The sequence below is a fragment of the Rutidosis leptorrhynchoides genome, chromosome 3, assembly GCF_046630445.1.
Source record: "Rutidosis leptorrhynchoides isolate AG116_Rl617_1_P2 chromosome 3, CSIRO_AGI_Rlap_v1, whole genome shotgun sequence".
NCBI lineage: Eukaryota > Viridiplantae > Streptophyta > Magnoliopsida > Asterales > Asteraceae > Rutidosis > Rutidosis leptorrhynchoides.
Genome location: NC_092335.1, coordinates 95,577,806 through 95,600,262, shown reverse-complemented (window position 1 = coordinate 95,600,262; position 22,457 = coordinate 95,577,806). Strand labels below are relative to the sequence as shown.

The 22,457-nt window shown below is 33.6% G+C and overlaps 3 protein-coding genes across 4 annotated transcripts; 2 read left to right on the top strand and 1 right to left on the bottom strand.

The window, feature by feature from the left end:
- The first annotated feature begins 422 nt into the window (after nucleotides 1-422).
- LOC139896514 (caffeoylshikimate esterase) lies at nucleotides 423-3,392 on the top strand. Its single transcript, XM_071879153.1, has 8 exons — nucleotides 423-879; nucleotides 1,532-1,561; nucleotides 1,647-1,773; nucleotides 1,863-2,009; nucleotides 2,328-2,458; nucleotides 2,555-2,692; nucleotides 2,775-2,873; nucleotides 2,966-3,392. Exons 1-8 carry the CDS (start codon nucleotides 745-747, stop codon nucleotides 3,182-3,184), a joined length of 1,026 nt encoding a protein of 341 aa, XP_071735254.1. The 5' UTR covers nucleotides 423-744; the 3' UTR covers nucleotides 3,185-3,392.
- Nucleotides 3,393-5,189: 1,797 nt separating this feature from the next.
- Nucleotides 5,190-8,707, top strand: LOC139896513 (plastidic glucose transporter 4). The gene is made up of 13 exons (XM_071879152.1): nucleotides 5,190-5,576; nucleotides 5,893-5,998; nucleotides 6,091-6,158; nucleotides 6,247-6,379; nucleotides 6,468-6,567; nucleotides 6,649-6,761; nucleotides 6,846-6,939; nucleotides 7,023-7,176; nucleotides 7,273-7,419; nucleotides 7,778-7,851; nucleotides 7,957-8,045; nucleotides 8,134-8,248; nucleotides 8,337-8,707. The coding sequence occupies exons 1-13, from the start codon at nucleotides 5,333-5,335 to the stop codon at nucleotides 8,517-8,519; spliced, it is 1,620 nt and encodes a 539-aa protein (XP_071735253.1). The 5' UTR covers nucleotides 5,190-5,332; the 3' UTR covers nucleotides 8,520-8,707.
- A 122-nt stretch (nucleotides 8,708-8,829) lies between these two features.
- LOC139896511 (uncharacterized) lies at nucleotides 8,830-9,881 on the bottom strand. 2 transcript variants are annotated; one of them, XM_071879150.1, is made up of 4 exons: nucleotides 9,745-9,881; nucleotides 9,462-9,525; nucleotides 9,193-9,394; nucleotides 8,830-9,109 (listed from the first exon to the last, which is right to left on the bottom strand). In XM_071879150.1, the coding sequence occupies exons 1-4, from the start codon at nucleotides 9,850-9,852 to the stop codon at nucleotides 9,067-9,069; spliced, it is 417 nt and encodes a 138-aa protein (XP_071735251.1). In that variant the 5' UTR covers nucleotides 9,853-9,881; the 3' UTR covers nucleotides 8,830-9,066. The 2 variants fall into 2 exon arrangements, with proteins under 2 accessions (XP_071735251.1, XP_071735252.1); XM_071879151.1 differs by having other exon boundaries at nucleotides 9,193-9,382.
- Between the last annotated feature and the right edge of the window lie 12,576 nt (nucleotides 9,882-22,457).

Sequence of the window (22,457 nt, the reverse complement as noted above, 5' to 3'; positions counted from 1 at the left end):
CATCACCACTTACTGATTCATGTACACCTAATTATCTATTTTACCCTTAATCATATTTACAATAATAACATAAGTTCAACTTACTAGATTAATCTAGGGACATAACTATAAATTTATGAGACAAAAGTCTACTCCTAGATTAATCTAGAGACATAACTATAAATTTATGAGACAAAAGTCTACATGAATTAAAAAGTGGTGTGTGAAGATACTCTCTAGCAAAACTTATGATAAAAAGTTTTATAAATCACAATCTCAACGATTATAAGCATAAGTTGCTTGTCAAATGTACTCGTAGTCAAGTCAACTTTATGAGTGAGGGACCGTAATTGTCAATTTGGTCGTCCAATACGGTTATACAATACGGAGGACTAATCATGTATTTTTCCCCCAAAAAGAAGTTCTAAATTGTAAATCTATGCCATTAATTTGGAAATAATCTCCAAGATTGCATCAGATTCGGTTTTGGAACAACCAAGAAGATACGGAGTAGAATATAAAATTATCAACACAACCCATGCCATGCCATCTCATCTCACTCAATCATCTACAAACTTTACCAACAAAGAGTCTCACGCTAAACTTACAGCGAACCTCAATACCTCATCATCTCATATTAATCCATCTTCATTTTCATAAAGTTACCAACTTTACTTGTTCTCTTGAACCGACTCATACAATCTATTTACAAAACTTCATATTACGCTAGATTTTAGGATTGCCAGGTTTTTTGCAGGTGTCAGTATGTTGAAGATGGATGAATTAAGACCCGAATTAAGAGAAATACTTAATGCTAATATGGATAACGTGAAAGAAAGGCGTCGTGCTCGTGAGGCTTTTAAAGATATACAGCTTAATATTGATCATATTTTGTTCAAGGTGAGTTATTTTTATGGAGTATTATAATTATATTTGCAGTGTTCTGTATTACTATTATTATTGAATTGAATGAATGATGTGGGATTGATTAATTGGGTGGGATGATATATACAAATAAAAATTCTTATATGACAACTGCAATATTTCTGTTTCATGATCTATAGCAGCAACTTTGTACCCAAATTTTAAATTGTGCCAGGATATTTTAATCGGAAATTTGACTAATTTTGGATATTTGACTAATTGTGGAAAGTTTGGCTATTCAATAAGATCAAGATTAGTTTCTGCAAAAGTCTAAGCAAATATACCTATATATTTCAATTTTTTTTTTTAAACCAAAAATATACCTATATATAAAATAAATAAAAATTTCATTCTTCTGTTTGAATCTTTTTTTTTTTTTTTTTTTTTTTTTTTTGGGTAAAGGTTACCCCGATGAATATTATAAATAATAAAAGAATAAATTTCATGTCTTTGATGGAAGTTAATGAGATTGTAAGTGAAGATTGATGCTTGATCGGTGACAATATATATCTCTTCCTGTTATGTGTTCCGTTTTTATGATCCTTGGTTCATATATAGTATATATCATTTGTTGTATTGCCAGATACATTTAAAATAACGTTATTGCTTATTTTGAAATGTTTTGCAGGCCAAGTATGATTCATTGAAGACAAAGGAGGTAAATTTTATTATCTTCCTATCATGTTTTAAGAGTATGTAACATAAAGGTGGTCACTTAATCAATTTTTAACTTTTTCGTCTAGTCATACGAGGTGAACTCTAAAGGGATCGAAATATACTCAAAAAGTTGGCTTCAGGAGACGGGTTCTCCTAAAGCTGTTATATGTTTCTGCCATGGTTATGGAGACACGTGCACGTTTTTCTTTGAAGGTGCGTGTTTGTTTATAACAACTAGTAAAGGTAAAAGTCCCCGTTGTTGAAAACATGTCGATTGTGAGCAAGTATCGTGATGCTTATAGGAATCGCTAGAAGGTTTGCGTCATCTGGATATGCAGTTGTTGCTATGGATTTACCCGGATTTGGTCTTTCAGAAGGTCTCCATGGTTATATTCCAAGTTTCGATGCTCTAGTAGATGATGTGGTTGAACATTATTCGAAAATCAAAGGTATGGATCAAGATTTTAGAGTTATTAGTGCTTTAGAATGTGTTGCAGAACCCGGATCTACTCGGCTAGTACTCGGTTTTGCCATTCGGGGAGTACTCGGTCAACCTCAGTCAAACTCGGTCAATATCTGTCAAACTTTATCAACATTCGAGTACTCCTTAAAAACTCCTGACCACGTACTCCCCGAGTAGCGATTTTTGCAACCTTGATTTTGACATTGAATAATAATCAGTTTATTGCAGCCAGTATGAAACTGATTATCTGAACAAACATTTGGCATCTAAAAACAGACTAACAGTACTTCTATTTTACTTGTAGAAAATCCAGAATTACGCGATCTTCCAAGATTTTTGTTGGGTCAGTCAATGGGTGGAGCCGTGGCTCTGAAGGTGCACTTTAAGCAACCCGAGTTTTGGAATGGTGCAGTTCTTGTTGCGCCAATGTGCAAAGTACTATTTTTCCCTTGCCTTAGTAAATATACAAAAACGTATATATACTATGTTGACTTGGGTACATAATAAGATAATTAATCAATAATATTGTAGATTGCAGATGATGTGGCACCACCATGGCTACTACAAAAAATTCTCATTGGTGTCGCAAAGGTCCTTCCGACGTATAAACTTGTTCCACTAAAAGATCTGGGTGATATGGCATTTAGAGACCCGAGAAAAAAGCCTATGGTTTGTGATCAAATTTTACTGCTGATACTTATTTGGTACTTGTTAAAAAGTATGTTTAATGTTTAATGTTTATCTTATGCAGACATCCTATAATATTATTGGTTACAAGGATAGACCACGTTTGAGAACGGCTCTGGAACTATTAAACGCGACCAAAGAGATTGAAAGTCAACTTGAAACTGTATGTGTTCTGAAGTCTTAACATTTGTATGTATGCAATTATTAACTACTTTTCATGTGTTATTGTTGTTAGTTAGTTGTATGTTTTGGCAGGTTTCGTTGCCATTGTTGATACTGCACGGAAAGGCTGATATAGTGACAGATCCAGCCATAAGTAAAGCGTTGTATGAGAAAGCGAAGAGTACGGACAAGAAACTTAATCTATATGATGAAGCTTCTCATTCTCTTATGGAAGGTGAACCTGATGAAGTAATTATTCGTGTTATTAACGATATTATAACATGGCTTGATGTACATAGTGCTAAAAAGTAGTAATATTTTCATTAAGTGGTGTTTATTTAAAAAGAAAGAAATATTTTGTAGATAAATAAGAACCCAATTTTTATGTTGCAATTGAAGTTAATAGAACATTTGGATGTATAGGTCTTAATTGAAATATAAAATATGTACTTAAATCCCTGGTTTCTTGTTGGTTGTATACTTGTATGTATATATACAAATATGTTTATCCCCTTCAGTACTTGCAGGTTTTTTATTGGCAGTTTGTGATTTTTGATATATAATGTAAAAATTATTTAGAGCATTAGTGCTTTGGTTTTGTATGTTTGATAACAGGAGTTTTTCACCAAGCATCTTTCTTTAATGTAACCAAAGTATGAAACTAGTATGCATTCATAAAATAAAAGTTTTGTAAAGTGTATTCATAAGCTACACGTAAATTTTTTCTAAACAAAAAAATTTATTTTAGAGCTAATGAGAGCTTGCGGAAGCTTAAACTTATGAATTGAATAATCACTAAGTCATAAATTTTGTTTAACATAAATTAAAAAACAGAGATTGTAAATCGTAAGGTGTTGGTGGCTTGGTGCAGTGGTGTTGACCTTACTTTCCATAAGGAAGGCAGGTGTTCGTCTCCTGTGTGGCCGTATGCTGTGAAAAATATTTCCCTTGTGCTCGTGGAGGTTTCTTTCCGAGGTGCCGTTGGACTGTAATGGTTCGTATCAGGGAAATGATGAGGTGAGTGGGTTATGACATTGTGTTCGGACTTCGTCGGTGACTCCTAATCGTCGTTAAAAAAATACACGCTTGTGAATAAATTAAACTACAAATCTAAGCTCTTAAAACTAGCTTTTCTAAAGAAAAATAGAGTTGTTTTTAACGGCGATATTGACATCGAATGCTCTCATTTGTCACTCACACACGCGTTAGGAGGAAACTCAATTCGCGACGATATTGACAGTACCATTGAAGGTTGGGACCCCCCAGAGACATTACCAAATCGCATTGATGTTCACAGTACCATCAAATGTTGGAAACTCCCGAGTAAGATCGAACATGGGTTGTCAGTACCCCAAGATGGATCTCACCACATACCACTCAAGCCAAACTTCGGTTGTAAAAAAAAAGATTAGAACTTGATATCAAAAGTACTTGAATATCCTTTATTATACTGTTATATTATTTTACATTTTATTTTTTAGTATTTATAAGTTAATTCACAACTATAAACTTTAACTACTTACTAAATGTTTAAAAAAATAAACTCCACCTTTCAGTTTATAAAATAAGCTAAACTTTTGAGCTTCATATATAAGTTCCAATCTTCAGTTCCGTCTTCCATCTCTACCTAGTTCGACTAAACACACTCTAAATTAGTAAACTAGAAATTGATTAGATAAAAACCTTAATTAAATGTGCTTAACAAGTTAGGGCACAAGTTAGCACAAGTTAACTTATACCTTTTTATTTTTATACTTAGAAATTAAATTAAATCAAATTATAATTATCATATATATTTTTTTGGCATAAAACTTCAGCTTTATAAAAATTTCAGAACTTCAACAAAAAAATGAGTAAAGGGACCAAAGCCCACAAAAACGATAACACTAACTAACAGACCTACACACCAAGAACGAATGAGACTAAACACAAGTACAATTATCATATATACTAGTACCTAGTATTATTATGCATTTATATTACTCCATATAATTTATTTATTGATTGCATTTGCAATTTTTATTTTTTATAAAAAGTAAAATAAAAAATTGTACCCTCTTGAGATGAATGAAATTATACGGATACGACTGTACATATTTTACGTAGCTAAAAACAATTCCAAATCCAACCCAACCCAATCAGATCAAATTTCATTTAAATTTAAATCAAGATAATAAAATCCTCAAAACAATACGAGTAATTTTTTTCACAAACTGTAAAATCGATATCCATTAAAGCGGTGACACCAAAGCAACGGAAACAACAAGAACTCACGGACCCACATCCCCACATTTTCTATTCTCCCCCTTCATCAGATCAACAGCACGTGACTCCGTACACCTCTCTCTCAATCAATTTGATTGATTTGTCCAAGTTTTTATCTTCAGTTAATTCAATATATTTTCAAGCATTGTGTTTATTTTAATTAATACAGGAAAATAAAAGTAATAATCAAAGAAGATGCAAGCTATTAACTTTACTACTGTGAACGTTTTCCATGCTGTAAACCGTAACAGTAAGGTTTTATCCGGTTCGACTACCGGTCAACTCCGGACCAAAAATAGCATGATTCGAACCGGTCCAGATTCTAATTTTGGATTTCATCTCCGGTCTGGTCATATACCTCAGGCGCTTCGTAACGCCGGTGCCGGAAATGTCTTCAGCTCACCTGCGAGGTCCAGATCAATCAAAGCTCAAGCGTCCGGTTTGTTTTAATCAATTTATACATCTCAATTTTGTACACAACTATTATATACTTATATTACCAAGTATTATCATTGTTATGGACGGTGTTTGATCTGATGTTGGTTGATGAATGCTGTATGAATTAATTTATTTCATGTTATTTGAGATTTTGATTTAGGGAAATGGTGTTATTAGCTGCAAACTTTCAGAAGTGTGTACATTATTGCATTTTTGTCACTATTAGCTGTCATTAGGCATGAAAGAGTTGATGAACAGTTAAGATTTATTTGTGGTTGATAGTAAATTTGATCCAGTGGACGACGATTAAAATGTAGATGGTGATGTTACTCCTGTAAAGACTCTGTCGAAATCTACTGGATCAGTTTTGCCTTATGTTGGGGTTGCTAGTTTGGGAGCCATATTATTCGGATACCATCTAGGGTACATACATCACTATACGTTATGATTGTTACATATTACATATGATCCATGTGTCGTGTATGCATCTAACATTGCAAATTGTGTGTTTTTAGAGTGGTTAATGGTGCACTAGAGTATCTTGCTAAAGATCTTGGTATTGCTGATAATGCGGTTCTACAAGGCAAGTTTTGCTAGGTCTTAAAATAATAACTGATACGTAAAAATATAATATAAGTGATTGATTGTTTTAAGATATGTTCTTTTTGCAGGATGGATTGTTAGCACACTACTTGCTGGTGCAACCGTTGGTTCGTTTACAGGGGGCTCTTTGGCTGATCAATTCGGAAGAACAAAGACTTTTCTACTGGATGCAATTCCTCTTACAGTTGGAGCGTTTCTTTGGTCCGATAATCTTCCAGTTCATAATTGCTATTGCCTATGATTTTTTATTTTTAAATGCTATAAATATGGTTTGATTTTGATGTTGCAGTGCAACGGCTACAAATGTACAGACCATGATCATTGGTCGCTTGCTTGCTGGCATTGGAATTGGCATATCATCTGCTATTGTCCCTCTGTACATATCTGAGGTAATTATGTTAAATGCGGTAACTTTTTCTAGCTTTTTACGCAAGCACCTTACAGTTCTCTATTGAAAATTTAAATTTTAGATTTCACCAACTGAAATTCGAGGCACACTTGGATCTATCAACCAGTTGTTTATTTGTATCGGAATCCTCGCAGCCTTAGTGGCTGGACTACCCTTAGCTGCAAACCCGTTATGGTAACTTAACACATATTTCAAGTTTTTTTGGTGTAAAGATTTTTTTTTAGTTTCATGTTTTTAATTTTAGCATTTTTATTCCAGGTGGAGAACGATGTTTGGTATTAGTGTTATTCCGTCTATTCTATTGGCGTTAGGAATGGCATTTTCACCCGAATCTCCTCGTTGGCTAGTTCAGGTTTTGTGTAAACTAATTATTTGTTGTTACCACTTTTGCATTAATTAGTTTCTGTAATATGAATAATGTTGATTTACTTGCAGCAAAGGAAAATTTCTCAAGCTGAGAAAGCGATTAAAACATTATACGGAGAGGGTAAAGTTGCAGAGGTCATGGCTGACTTAAGTGCATCTGGTCAAGGCTCAGAAGAACAAGATGCTGGTTGGTTTGATCTTTTTAGTGGCCGCTATTTCAAAGGTAACAATAACACACACACACACACACACACACATTATGTATGTAACTAATTTGTTATTATTTCATGTAACATTGACATTGTATTTGGTTTGGCAGTTGTGAGCGTAGGTGCAGCCCTCTTCTTGTTCCAGCAGTTGGCTGGAATAAACGCAGTTGTGTATTATTCGACATCTGTGTTCCGCACTGCAGGAGTTGCATCTGACGTGGCAGCCAGTGCGCTCGTTGGGGCCGCAAATGTTTTTGGTGAGATCACCTTTTCTGGTACTTTTATGGTTTGGGTAATAGGTCAAAATGGATTTGGGTCCAAATGGTGAACTTTTAGTACACATTATGACAGGCGTATCAGAGTTGACCCACGAGCATATTTGTTGATTTACAAAGTTATATATAACTAACATTTTACGTATGATTATGAAAACAGTAATCAAAATCATTGTATGAAAGGATTATATAGGTTGTATACGTTATCAGTTTTCCACCCATCAGACCTGTTCTACATTTAGCAATGATTTTATAAAACCTCCCAAATTGACTCCTGGATTAGTAAATTATTTGAAAGACATGTAATCGTTCTGAAGTAAGAATCATGATTTAATTGCAGGCACCATGATTGCATCATCTTTAATGGATAAAAAGGGAAGAAAAAGTCTTCTAATGACAAGCTTTTCTGGAATGGTATGCTCATAATTATCTTATAATCTTCCAAATATAATATGTACTCTCACACTTTGGAATCATGTAGATTAATTATTGTTTATTAATGCTCTTTTTGTTGTTAAGGCAATATCAATGTTGCTGCTTTCATTGTCCTTCACTTGGAAAGTTTTGGCGCCGTATTCAGGACCACTTGCTGTTATTGGGACCGTTCTGTGAGTTTAAATCATCCTCTAATTTTGCTAATTATAGATATTTTATTTGTCAATATATCTCATCTTCATTGATCATGATCATCCATAGATACGTGCTATCGTTTTCTCTTGGTGCGGGCCCTGTTCCCGCTCTTTTGCTACCAGAAATTTTTGCCTCCCGAATTAGAGCAAAGGCAGTCGCCTTGTCCCTCGGAATGCATTGGGTAAGTCGCCAATCACGATTTCGTATAAAATGATATAAATTTCAATAGCAATTACACTAACAAATGGTTACATTGTGGGTTTGAGCAGATATCAAACTTTGTAATCGGGTTGTATTTCTTGAGTGTGGTGACTAAATTTGGCATAAGCAAAGTGTACCTAGGATTTGCATCAATTTGTCTTCTTGCTGTTATGTACATAGCTAGTAACGTTGTTGAGACAAAGGGGCGATCGTTGGAGGATATCGAGCGTGAACTTAATCCCGCAATCTGATATTATGCATATTTTAGGTGTTGATCTTGACAGTAATAATAACAAGGTAGCTTTTGCAGTTCACTAATCTTGATGCAGCTGATTGTTCTACCTTGCAAACTGGTTGTATTTTCATGTTTATGCTTTGAATATCGGCCGAAATTGTAAATTTTTTGCTACTATTTTGATAAATGAGACTTGGGTTTTAGCGGTTTTTAGTCAACGAATTGTGATTGATCTTAAATAATTGAAATCATTCTGCGCCAATTTTGGCTCAGTATTAATTCTTTGTATTCTATTGAAGCAAACAAGAATCTTAAAATGGGGAATGAACAATCTTGTAATTTTACTGAACCAGAAAGATGATAACGAATACCAGAGTTACAAAGATGTACAGGAAATCACATTCATAACACACTCATAATCTTGCATGCAATGCTGTAACGATCCTTGTAGATTATGAACATCGTGTTTCTAAGTTCATAATCCAATTTTATCTCGTGTTCATAACAATCTTGTTTGAAGCCATAAAAGATAGACTGCAGATTGTTTGATCTGCTGCTGACGGCTACATGTTGGATTTCCTTTCCCATCTTTCTTTAGTGTCCAGCCTACAAATTAACACACCAAATTAGTAAAAATCATTGTTAAGCATTAGAATTAGAAATCATAACATAATCATAAAACACTTTACCCCCAGTGCAGCTTCTGTGGTTTTTTCGGAGCGATTTGTGGTACCACTTGTTTTGGCACAGAGGGAACCATTTGTTGATGGGTGTCTAACGAGACAGAATTACTACTTATATCTTCTTCATTCGATTTACATGAGATTTCACTTGCACAATCTTCAGCATTACTATTACTGCTCTGCCCAAATGACCTCCCTGTAAAAGGACCTGATTACAGCGAATGACAAAAACATACAAGGTTTACTAACGAAGGGTTTATGAATAATGAACTAACCTTTTGATTTCTTTTTAATCTTGGATGATTTTTCTTTTATTTGTAGACGCCTCTTGTGCAGTTCCTATAATGGATCACATTAATAAACATAGTAATAATAAGTATCACGAATCAGCTGTATACAGTGGTTTTCTGTTTTTATCAAATTTTAACAATTGGATTGGATTTGAGTAACAACAAATCTCATAAGCCGAAAAGTTGTCTTAATTTGAGGTAAAAAAAAATGGGGATTTAAAGTAGGAATATACATATAATAAATGGGTATGAAATTGAAGAAGATGACCTGGAATTTTGAAAGGCGAGTTTGGGAAAGAGAAGAGGAATTAGGGTTGAGGGAGACAGCAGCTGCTGCTGATGCGATTGCTGCTTCTCTTCTCTCGTCATCCTCCATTAATCAATCTCCTTTCATAACCTAACGATCAAATTATTACGGTGTATAAAACTCTGAAAAAGCTCATTAGCCTCGAGCTTTTGTTTTCATTATTTGAGTTATTTACAGATTGGTCCTTAACGTTTGTTAGTATGCAATATTAATTCTTTTATTCAAGAAATTTGTGATTTACCGGCTACGAATGTCAATTGATCGAATATAAATCAAGTGATTTTATATCTTATTTATGATCATTATATATTTATATAAATTAAAATATAATTCATTTATTTGTATATATATATATATCTTAGATAAAGCGAGGTAATACATTTTCATTCAATATCAATCAATATACTTTTTAAAAGTACATATATATTAACTTACAAGTGTTTGCTAAATGACATTAACATCGGTACATAACGTTTTAATAGAATCAAAAGTCATTTTGTCCTATTATGTACAGATAAAAAGTCATTATGTTCGATTTTGTACAATCGTAAGTCATAGTGTTCTACTTTGTATAAAGCTAGACAGATTGAGTAATTATTTCGAAAGTAAGTTCTTGATCCTTATTAGGCAACCTCATATGTGTCATTTCTTTATTAGTGAATATTTGAATATCTTTGCAAGAATTTTCAACGTTCGTTGGTCATTTAGCAATCAGTGACCCAACAATATATATTAGTATTTCGGGTAATATCCGATAAATCAGTGAATTTGGTATTGTTATTCATGTCCGATTCACTAGATAGTCATATCCAATATTTATTTATTTAGTTCATTCAAATTCATTACTAATGAATCGAACCGGATAGATGTCCAACATTGTAACATCCCGCGTTTTTTCGTTAAATTTATTTTTAACACCGTCTTTTTTTTAGATAATATATTTCGTTATCTAAATTCGTATCTTTCGTTAACTAACGTTCTTAATATTTCCGTTATTTGATTTAACATCTCTCGTCTACTCTAGCGTTTTTAAAATATTCGTTCGATTAATTCACGCACCCGCTTTGAAACTTGAGGGACCAAAGTTGGCTAGTGGACAAACTAGTTGACTAGGCCAACTAGTCAACCCACCATCTCATCCACTCATTCTCCATCTTCCACCTCCCCATTTTCTCTACTTCCACTTTTTGATCTCAAACTCCAATATCACTAAATCATCATCTAAATTCGATCTAGGAAGCTTACAACAAAACAAATTACATATTCGTGATCCTCTCTTCATCCTCTACATTTTGGTACCAATTTCATCTCGTTTGGGTAACATTTCTAAAACTCTAGATTTCATGTTTTTAGTGTTTTTGACTTGAAATGGTGTTAATTAGTGTCTATGGCTCAAGTCTAACATGAATATGTGTTTAGTTTGCTCGATTTGTAGTTTTGAGTAACTAGATTGAATATGAAAAATGGGTGTGCTTAATCTTAAATTTTGGAGGATTAAATGTTGATTTTATGTTAAAGTTCATGTATTAAATGTGTTACTAGCATCATTAGCTTCATTTTGATGTGTAGGTTGATTTAGAAAAGCTCCATTTACAAAATGATTGAATTCTTGATTCTGGTTAGGGTTTGATGAACTTTGAAATGAACTTTTGATACATTGAATGCTATGACATATTGTTAGTAAGTGTTTAGTTGCAATGTATGTTTAATTACCTTTGAAACGACGTATCGTATGCGTAAATTGGATTCCCGATTCACCGTTTGCATTTTTGAGCTTGAAACGTTAAATAATGATCATTTATTGAGGTTTTCATTGTTGTTAATGATGGATTTGATTGATGAAATGTGTTTAGTTGTATTCCTCGTTAAATTACCTTTCCAACAATATAAGATACGTGTTTTAAATGTTTACGGTTCATAAGTTATGGTTGTTTGAAGTTGGATTCATTTAAGTGTTCAAAAATGCCAGACTTGCTAAACAGACCATCTGAGCGCCGCTCAAGGTCTTGGAACGCCGCTCTGGGCCCCGGCTGTCCAAAAATGCCCGTTTTCTTTTAATTCTAACTATGCTACGCACCCCCGATCAACATGAAACTTGGCCAATATGCTTATATATGATTAAAAACCTCAGAAAAATTGTCGGATACCCGACCCGACCCCGTTGACTTTTTTGTTGACTTTGACCAAGTTTGACTTTTAGTCAGACTTAACAAAACACTTATGCAATCGTTCTAATCTTATTTTATACTTGATTCTTTCATGAAACTTGACAACGTGATTCACATGCTATATAATCGAGTCGTAACGAGCCATAGGACTAATTGAACACATTTCGCCCGACCTTGTGTCGTGACCGGTTAATTGATACAACTTACTTGTTTAGGTCGAGGCTAAGCAACTTTCATGCACACGTTTACTTTGTGAAGTACTTATATACTCGTGCACTCGAGGTGAGATCATAGTCCCACCTTTTCAACAACTTTTATACTTTTAAATCGTGGGCTGAGAAACATATACTTTGTTACATCTTGTACCAACTTTTATGCTTTGAACACAAATACGAAAACAAATATTCCACAGCGAGTTTGAACAAAAATCCTCAATTCAATTATCATTAGTTGCACTTGCGGGTGTAAGCGACTTATGTTGTGTGGATCCATGCGGGCTAGACGTGCCCTCATTCGGACGATTCGCAACCGTCGGCGGATAAAATATATTTTCGATTTTAGTGTATGTTCTAACACTACGTAACAGGGTACCAAACAGTAAAGTCTTGATAATTGGGTGCTCGCGAACGTACTTTTGGAATGCAAACGATTTGGAAAATCAACTATATTAAATCTTGTGGTTCAAAAACAACGTTTATTGCAACACCTGTGATTTCACCAACGTTTTTCGTTGACAGTTTTCTATATGTTTTTCAGGTTCATACTTGGCTACTTGATACACGCTTCCGCATACTTTGATTACTTGCTTGGAGTCAAGCATACATGCATACGCTAGCGATAGCACTTTTGGATTCAAACTTAAAGCATACATACTTACGCTATTTATAGCAACTGTGATTTTAAACTAATTATGTCGCAAGTTATTTCATTTATACTTTACAACTTTTGTAAACTTAAACTAGTTGTCGAACCATTTGGTAAACTAAACTTTGTAAGTCTTATACATTTCAAATGAATGCGACATAATTTTGGTCAAACGCGTCTCATTTAGGGACTATGACCACGTAACGGGACCTAAGTTAATGGCGCCGTCAATGACGATTTTGTCGGGTCGCTACAGATGGTATCAGAGCGTTGGTTGTAGGGATCTAGGATATGCATTAGTGTGACGACCCGGAAATTTCTGACCAAATTTAAACTTTATCTTTAAATGATTTAATGTTTTTGACACGATAAGCAAAGTCTGTAATGTTGAGTCTCAAATTTTGGAACTATATTCATGTAATCAATTATTCTTTGACTGTTCTCGAAGATTCACGAACAATATATATATAACTTAATGTGTGTGTGTGTGTATATATATATATATATATGATTTCAAGTTATTTAGTAAACGATAGTAACATTCGATTATTGATTCGATTGATATTTAGATAAGTTAACTAAAACGTTTAAGATGAACCAGTAAAACACTAATTTGCTACAGTATTTTCGAATTGCTACAGTACCCGAAAAGCTACAGTGTTTTCGAAAATCACTATTTACTACAGTAAAAAAACTTTGCTACAGTAACTGATAATGCTAAAAACGAACATATATTTCATAGCATTATTCCCCAAGAAAGACAAGCTTTTAGTTGCAATTGTTCTATTTAAAAGTGATATTCGTTTAAATAATAAAAGGTGAAGACAAAAGATAGATTCGACGAATTGAAGACGCAAAGGTCCAAAAAGCTCAAAAGTACAAAATACAATCAAAGTGGTTCCAATTATTGATAAGAAACGTCTCGAAATTACAAGAGTACAAGATTCAAAACGCAAAGTACAAGATATTAAATTATTCGCAAGGACGTTCGAAAATCCGGAACCGGGACCAGAGTCAACTCTCAACGCTCGACGCAACGGACTAAAAATTACAAGTCAACTATGCGCATAAATATAATATAATATTTAAATAATTCTTATAATTATTTATATATTATATAATATATTATAAACCGTCGGCAAGAAAGGCTCCAAACTTGTGTGAGCTGTAAAAGCAAACTCCGCGAGTTGCGGAGTTTGCAGTGCAAAAATTACGCGAGTCGCGGAGACCCCCTGAACTCAATTCCCTATAAAAGCAAACGAATTCTGATCATTTTAATATCCAATATATCAATCTCTCTATATCTATACGTAATATTTATATTTATATTTATATTTATATTTTAATTTTAATTTTAAATCCTAATAATAAGGGTATGTTAGCGAATGTTGTAAGGGTGTAAGTCGAAATTCTGTCCGTGTAACGCTACGCTATTTTTAATCATTGTAAGTTATGTTCAACCTTTTTAATTTAATGTCTCGTAGCTAAGTTATTATTATGCTTATTTAATCCGAAGTAATCATGATGTTGGGCTAATTACTAAAATTGGGTAATTGGGCTTTGTACCATAATTGGGGTTTGGACAAAAGAACGACACTTGTGGAAATTAGACTATGGGCTATTAATGGGCTTTATATTTGTTTAACTAAATGATAGTTTGTTAATGTTAATATAAAGATTTATAATTGGACGTACCCATAAATTACCATATACACTCGATCGGACACAATGGGCGGGGTATTTATATGTACGAATAATCGTTCATTTAACCGGACACGGGAATGGATTAATAGTCATTAGAATTATTAAAACAGGGGTGAAATTATGTACAAGGACACTTGGCATAATTGTTAACAAAGTATTAAAACCTTGGGTTACACTCAGTCGACATCCTGGTGTAATTATTAAACAAAGTATTAAAATCTTGTTACAGTTTAAGTCCCCAATTAGTTGGAATATTTGACTTCGGGTATAAGGATAATTTGACGAGGATACTCGCACTTTATATTTATAACTGATGGACTGTTATGGACAAAAACCAGACGGACATATTAAATAATCCAGGACAAAGGACAATTAACCCATGGGCATAAAACTAAAATCAACACGTCAAACATCATGATTACGGAAGTTTAAATAAGCATAATTCTTTTATTTCATATTTAATTTCCTTTATTTTATATTTAATTGCACTTCTAATTATCGCATTTTTATTGTTATTGTATTTAATTGCACTTTTTAATTATCGCAAGTTTATTTTAACGCACTTTTATTATTCGCAATTTCATTATCGTTATTTACTTTACGCTTTAAATTAAGTCTTTTATTTATTTAATATTTTACATTTGGTTTTAACTGCGACTAAAGTTTTAAAATCGACAAACCGGTCATTAAACGGTAAAAATCCCCCTTTATAATAATAATATTACTTATATATATATATTTGTATTTTTATAAAAGTAAAGTAATATAGCGTTAAGCTTTGTTTAAAGATTTTCCCTGTGGAACAAACCGGACTTACTAAAAACTACACTACTGTACGATTAGGTACACTGCCTATAAGTGTTGTAGCAAGGTTTAAGTATATCCATTCTATAAATAAATAAATATCTTGTGTAAAATTGTATCGTATTTAATAGTATTTCCTTGTAAAATATAAAGCTATTTTATATACACCTCGCACGACATCAAGTTATTTTTGGCGCCGCTGCCGGGGAACAATCAAACTTAAAAGCCGGAAGCGCAATGCTAAATAAAAAAAAAGATTTTTATTTTTAGTTTACTTTTATTAAAATTCACTTTTGTAAAAATACGTTTTTAATTATTCGGAAACATAAAAAGAAAACAAAAATATAAATATTTTTAAGAATTTGTTAAATATTTAAGTTTTGTAAAGTTTCTTTATTTTTATTTTATAAAAATATAAGTTTTATTTAAATATTTTGTTTTTATTAAAACTTATATAAAAAAAACGGCGAATTAAAAACTGTGCCTGAGTTGAATTTTGGAACCCCGCGACTCGCGGAGTTTGCAGCTTCTAATACCGCAACTCGCGGAGACACTCTGACACGCCGACAGAAACCCTAATCAGCATTAATTACGGAGTAATTATTATTTATTTATTATTATTAACCATAATTAATTACTTATTATTATAATTAGTTTTAAGTTTTTTTATTTAATTTATATATTTAGTTAAATTAGTTTAATTAAAATATAAAATTAATAGTTTTATAAAATAAATAATATAAAAATAATATTTTAATAAAAATTATAATTTTTATAACTTTTTATATATTTTTATATTTTGTCCCTTTTTAATAGTTTTAGCGTAACTTTTGTATTTTTCGCTCGTATTTAGTTTTAATTCATAGTTTTTGCCATAGTTATTTTTATTTCTAGATTTTTAGGCCTTGCCGTAAAATCCATTAAGTACTTTTTCTTTAGACTAAGATTTAGGTGCTTTAGAATTTTGCGACGTTTTTTTTAAGTTTTAGTACCTTTTTAAGTTATTTCCATTTGGGATATAGTTTTTCTTGTAAGCTTTAATATTTTTAGACACCTTTTACCTATGTATCAATTATCATTCCAATTAGTAATCTCAATTTGCGATTATAATTTTAAGTTAGTGATAGTAATAAGGTTGGGTTAGTCTAGTGTTTTTAAGTTCTATAAGTCACTCTTTTTCTTTCTTATTTTTATTTTTCGATCTTTTTCCGACACGCTCTTTTTCTTTCTTATTTCTCGCTATTCTAGTTTTTAGGACATAGATTTTTATTCTACTTCTTATCTAAATTTCTTAAAATTACGAAAATTTATTTTAAGTGGTTAAATTGATAGACATCAAAATTTTCTGGTTCGTAGTAATAGTTGGATTTGTACGTGGACCGGGTTATTGGAGCCAAACAGTCCTCAATTATATTGAGACCAAACGAATCCTGCCCCTCTGCTGCATTTTTTGGCTATTCGAAACGTGGGCAAAATCAGAAAAGTCTATTGATCGGATAACTTATATAATTTTTCTTTCCTTTTTAAAAACTAATAGGATATTCAGTGAATGCACCGAGCAAGACGTTCACCACCTTTTGTACGTTCACCACCTGTAACTAGATCAAGACATTTAGCAAATATTACCGCCGTTGATTTTTCTTTAGAATCGTCATCCAGTCGACCAAGTACTCCAGTTCAAATTTCCGATAATCCATTTTTTGAACCCGACCTCACAATTGAGAATCCGGAGAATATCCAGGGACGATTCATAGATCCCGAACCACTAAACTTTCCTCCGGAACCACCAATCATTCAAACAGAGATTGTTGAGGAACGAACCATTAAATCAGAATCCTCTAGTGATTCCGATTCAACAAATTCAATTATGGAGAATCTGGAACCTTTAAGTATGGAAGACCGAATGAGAGCTAAACGTACTGGCCAAGGTCACGCAATTACTCATCCAGACATTAATGCGCCAGATTATGAAATCAAAGGACAAATTCTACACATGGTGACTAATCAATGCCAATTTAGTGGTGCGCCAAAGGAAGATCCAAATGAACATCTTCGTACCTTTAATAGGATCTGCACACTATTTAAAATCCGAGAAGTGGAGGATGAACAGATATATCTTATGTTATTTCCCTGGACTTTAAAGGGAGAAGCCAAAGATTGGTTGGAATCGTTACCTGAAGGGGCGATTGATACATGGGACGTTTTAGTTGAAAAATTTCTTAAACAATTCTTTCCGGCATCTAAAGCCGTAAGGCTTCAAGGAGAAATTGTTACGTTCACACAGAAACCGAATGAAACTCTATATGAGGCGTGGACAAGATTTGGAAAGTTATTAAGAGGATGTCCGCAACATGGTTTAGACACCTGTCAAATAGTACAAATATTCTACCAAGGATGCGACATCACTACAAGAAAAGACATCGATATAGCAGCTGGTGGTTCCATTATGAAGAAAACCGAAACTGATGCTTACAAAATTATTGATAACACTGCTTCCCACTCACATGAGTGGCACCAAGAAAAAGATATCGTTAGATCATCTAAAGCAGCTAGAGCCGATTCTAGCCATGACTTAGATTTCATTTCCGCAAAGATAGATGCTATCGAGAGACGAATGGAAAAGATGACTAAGGATATTCACTCAATACGAATTAGTTGTGAGCAGTGTGGAGGACCACATTTGACAAAAGATTGTCTTAGTATTGGACTAACAATGGAACAAAGAGAGAATATTTCATACATAAACCAAAGGCCTGGAAATAATTATCAGAATAATTATCAACCGCCAAGACCAATCTACAATCAAAACTAGAATTATAACAGAAATGTTCCATACAACAACCAACAAGGTCCTAGCAATCAACAAGTGTCCAACAATAATTACAATCAGCAAAGACCTAATTTTCAAAACAAACCACCACAACCCGATGATAAAAAGCCGAATTTAGAAGATATGATGACGAAGCTAGTTGAAACTCAAACGCAGTTTTTCACATCTCAAAAACAAACCAATGAACAAAATGCTCAAGCATTTAGAAATCAACAAGCTTCTATTCAAAACCTGGAACAAGAAGTAAGTAACCTAGCAAGATTAATAGGTGAAAGAAAACCGGGAAGTTTACCTAGTGATACAAATGCTAACCCCCGGAATGAAACAGCTAAAGCCATTACCACAAGAAGTGATACAACACTTAAACCACCTGAAATACCTGTAACTTCTGATGAAGCTATTCCTACTCCACAAGAACCACAACCTGAACAAGATAAGGAAAAAGAACCGGTAGTTGAAAAGGTTAATGAAGATAACACAGTTAAGGCTAAACCTTATGTTAAACCATACCAACCACCACTTCCTTACCCGAGTAAAATGAAGAAAGAGAAACTTGAAGCCGAGCAATCCAAATTCTTGGATATGTTTAAACAAATAAATGTAAATCTTCCTTTCATTGATGTGATTTCAGGAATGCCTAGATATGCTAAATTCTTGAAAGATCTGATAACGAATAGAAAGAAAATGGAAGAAGTCTCGGCTGTTACTATGAACGCTAATTGTTCAGCAGTGCTGTTGAATAAGATACCAGAAAAACTATCTGATCCAGGAAGTTTCACAATTCCATGTTTTCTGGGTAGTCTTAGTTCAATAGAAGCATTGGCAGACTTAGGTGCTAGTATAAATTTAATGCCGTTTTCACTATACACTAAACTAGACCTTGGAGAATTGAAACCAACAAGAATAAGCATACAACTAGCCGATCGATCAATAAAATATCCTAGAGGGATAATGGAGAACATGCTAGTTAAAGTTGGTACTTTAGTATTTCCAGTAGATTTTGTTGTTCTGGACATGGAAGAAGATTCTCAAGTTCCTCTCATATTAGGAAGACCATTCTTAAACACGGCTAAAGTAATGATAGACGTGTTCGGTAAGAAATTGACCCTAAGTATAGAGGACGAGAGTGTTACCTTTTCAGTTGATAAAGCAATGCAACAGCCTCAATCTGCAGATGATACATGTTATTATATTCAAACTATAGATTCACATGCAGAATTATTAGAAGAATTTCCAGAATTACAAGGAACAGGAGAATGTTCTTTAGGAGAAGGTAATGAACCAATTAATGAAGCTGAAATATTAGCTACACTTATAGCTAATGGATATGAACCAACAACAGAAGAAATTCAAATGCTAAAAGAAGAAGACAGATATCGATACAAATCATCGATAGAAGAACCTCCGAAATTAGAGTTAAAGCCACTTCCAAACCATTTGGAATACGCTTATTTACATGGTGAATCTGAATTACCTGTAATAATATCGTCTTCTCTTACTGAAAATGAGAAATCACAACTCATTTCTGTGTTGAAAGCTCATAAACCAGCTATTGCATGGAAGATTCATGATATTAAAGGAATAAGTCCTTCGTATTGCACACATAAAATCCTTATGAAAGAAGGTCATAAAACGTATGTGCAACGCCAACGAAGACTAAATCCTAATATTCAAGATGTAGTTAAGAAAGAGATTATTAAACTGCTAGACGCAGGTCTAATTTATCCAATTTCTGATAGTCCATGGGTAAGCCCAGTTCAATGCGTACCTAAGAAGGGTGGCATGACTGTCATTACAAATGAAAAAAATGAGCTTATTCCTACTAGGACTGTAACAGGATGGCATGTATGTATTGATTATAGAAAATTAAATGACGCCACCAGAAAAGATCACTTTCCCTTACCTTTCATTGATCAAATGTTGGAAAGGCTAGCCGGAAATAGTTACTATTGTTTTCTTGATGGATTTTTCGGATATTTTCAAATTCCAATAGCACCCGAAGATCAAGATAAAACCACATTCACGTGCCCTTATGGTACTTTTGCTTACAAACGCATGCCATTTGGACTTTGCAACGCCCCTGCAACCTTTCAAAGGTGTATGATGGCGATTTTTCATGACATGATAGAAGAATGCATGGAAGTTTTCATGGATGACTTTTCAGTCTTTGGTGATACATTTGAATCATGTCTAGCTAATCTTGAACAAATACTTATTAGATGCGAACAATCAAATCTAGTACTTAATTGGGAGAAATGCCATTTCATGGTTAAAGAAGGCATTGTTCTTGGTCATAAAATTTCAAAAGAAGGAATTGAAGTGGATAGAGCTAAAGTAGACGTAATTGCTAAACTTCCACATCCCACCAATGTTAGAGGAGTTAGGAGTTTTCTAGGGCATGCCGGTTTTTACCGACATTTCATAAAAGATTTTTCTAAAATTGCCACTCCTATGAATAAACTCCTAGAAAAGGATGCTCCATTCATCTTTTCAGATGAATGTATCAAATCTTTTAATATTCTTAAAGAGAAACTCACTAATGCGCCGATCATGATAACACCAAATTGGAATCTACCGTTTGAACTAATGTGCGATGCAAGTGATTTTGCAATGGGAGCCGTTTTAGGACAAAGGATTGAAAAACGATTTCAACCTATATATTATGCTAGTAAGACGTTACAAGGAGCACAAACAAATTATACAACTACTGAAAAAGAACTCCTTGCTATTGTCTTTGCTTTTGACAAATTTCGATCATATCTTATTCTAGCTAAAACGGTGGTCTATACCGACCATTCTGCTCTTAGATACCTATTTTCAAAACAAGATGCTAAACCAAGATTAATCCGCTGGATCTTACTCTTACAAGAATTCGATATTGAAATTCGAGATAAAAGAGGAGCAGAAAATCTCGCCGCTGATCATCTTTCTCATCTTGAAAATCCCGAATTAGAAGTTCTAAATGAATCGGCCATACAAGACAACTTTCCTGATGAATATCTATTGAAGATAGATTATAATGAAATCCCATGGTTTGCAGACTATGCAAACTACTTAGTATGTGGATTCCTTAAAAAAGGATTATCGTACCAAAAATGAAAGAAATTCTTCAGTGATATAAAACACTATTTCTGGGAAGATCCACATCTGTTTAAAAGTTGTCCCGATGGAATAATACGCCGATGTATATTCGGAGATGAAGCTAGTAAAATTTTAAACCATTGTCACACAGGACCAACAGGAGGGCATTATGGGCCTCAACTAACAGCAAGAAAAGTTTATGAAGCTGGATTCTATTGGCCTACAATTTACAAAGACGCACACCTTCTTTGCAAATCCTGTGATGCCTGTCAAAGGGCCGGAAAAATAAGTCAACGTGATGAAATGCCACAAAATGTTATCCAAGTATGTGAAGTATTTGACATTTGGGGTATTGACTTTATGGGTCCATTTCCAAAATCTCATAATAATCTCTATATTCTCGTAGCCATTGATTATGTATTTAAATGGGCGGAAGCACAAGCTCTCCCAACTAACGATGCACGAGTTGTAGTCAACTTTTTAAAACGTCTTTTTGCAAGGTTTGGAACACCGAAAGCTTTAATAAGTGATCGGGGTACTCATTTCTGTAATAATCAACTTGAAAAAGTTCTTAAAAGATATGGAGTAACTCATAAAATCTCCACCGCATATCATCCACAAACAAGTGGACAAGTTGAAAATACCAACCGAGCTTTAAAACGTATTCTAGAGAAAACCGTAGGATCAAATCCGAAGGAATGGTCCATTAAATTGGAGGATGCACTCTGGGCTTTTAGAACAGCCTACAAAACTCCAATTGGAACCACACCTTTTAGACTTGTTTATGGAAAAGCATGTCATCTTCCAGTAGAAATTGAACACAAAGCATTTTGGGCTTTGAAGACATGTAATCTTGATATGCATAAAGCTGGACGTCTACGGTTAAGTCAACTAAACGAATTAGAAGAATTAAGACATGAAGCATACGAAAATTCGTTATAAGGAAAGAACGAAGAAATGGCATGATAAAAGAATCAGAAGTTTAAAAGAATTTAAAGAAGGAGACAGAGTTCTTCTTTTCAATTCACGATTCAAGCTATTTCCTGGAAAATTGAAATCAAGATGGTCTGGACCATTCATAGTCAAAAGAGTTTTCCCATACGGAACAATAGAATTAATAAATTCAAATGGGATTGAATTTAAAGTTAATGGTCACAGAGTTAAACACTACATAGATAGTCCGATGGAATTCGACAATGAAGTTAATCACAATTTCAATACCA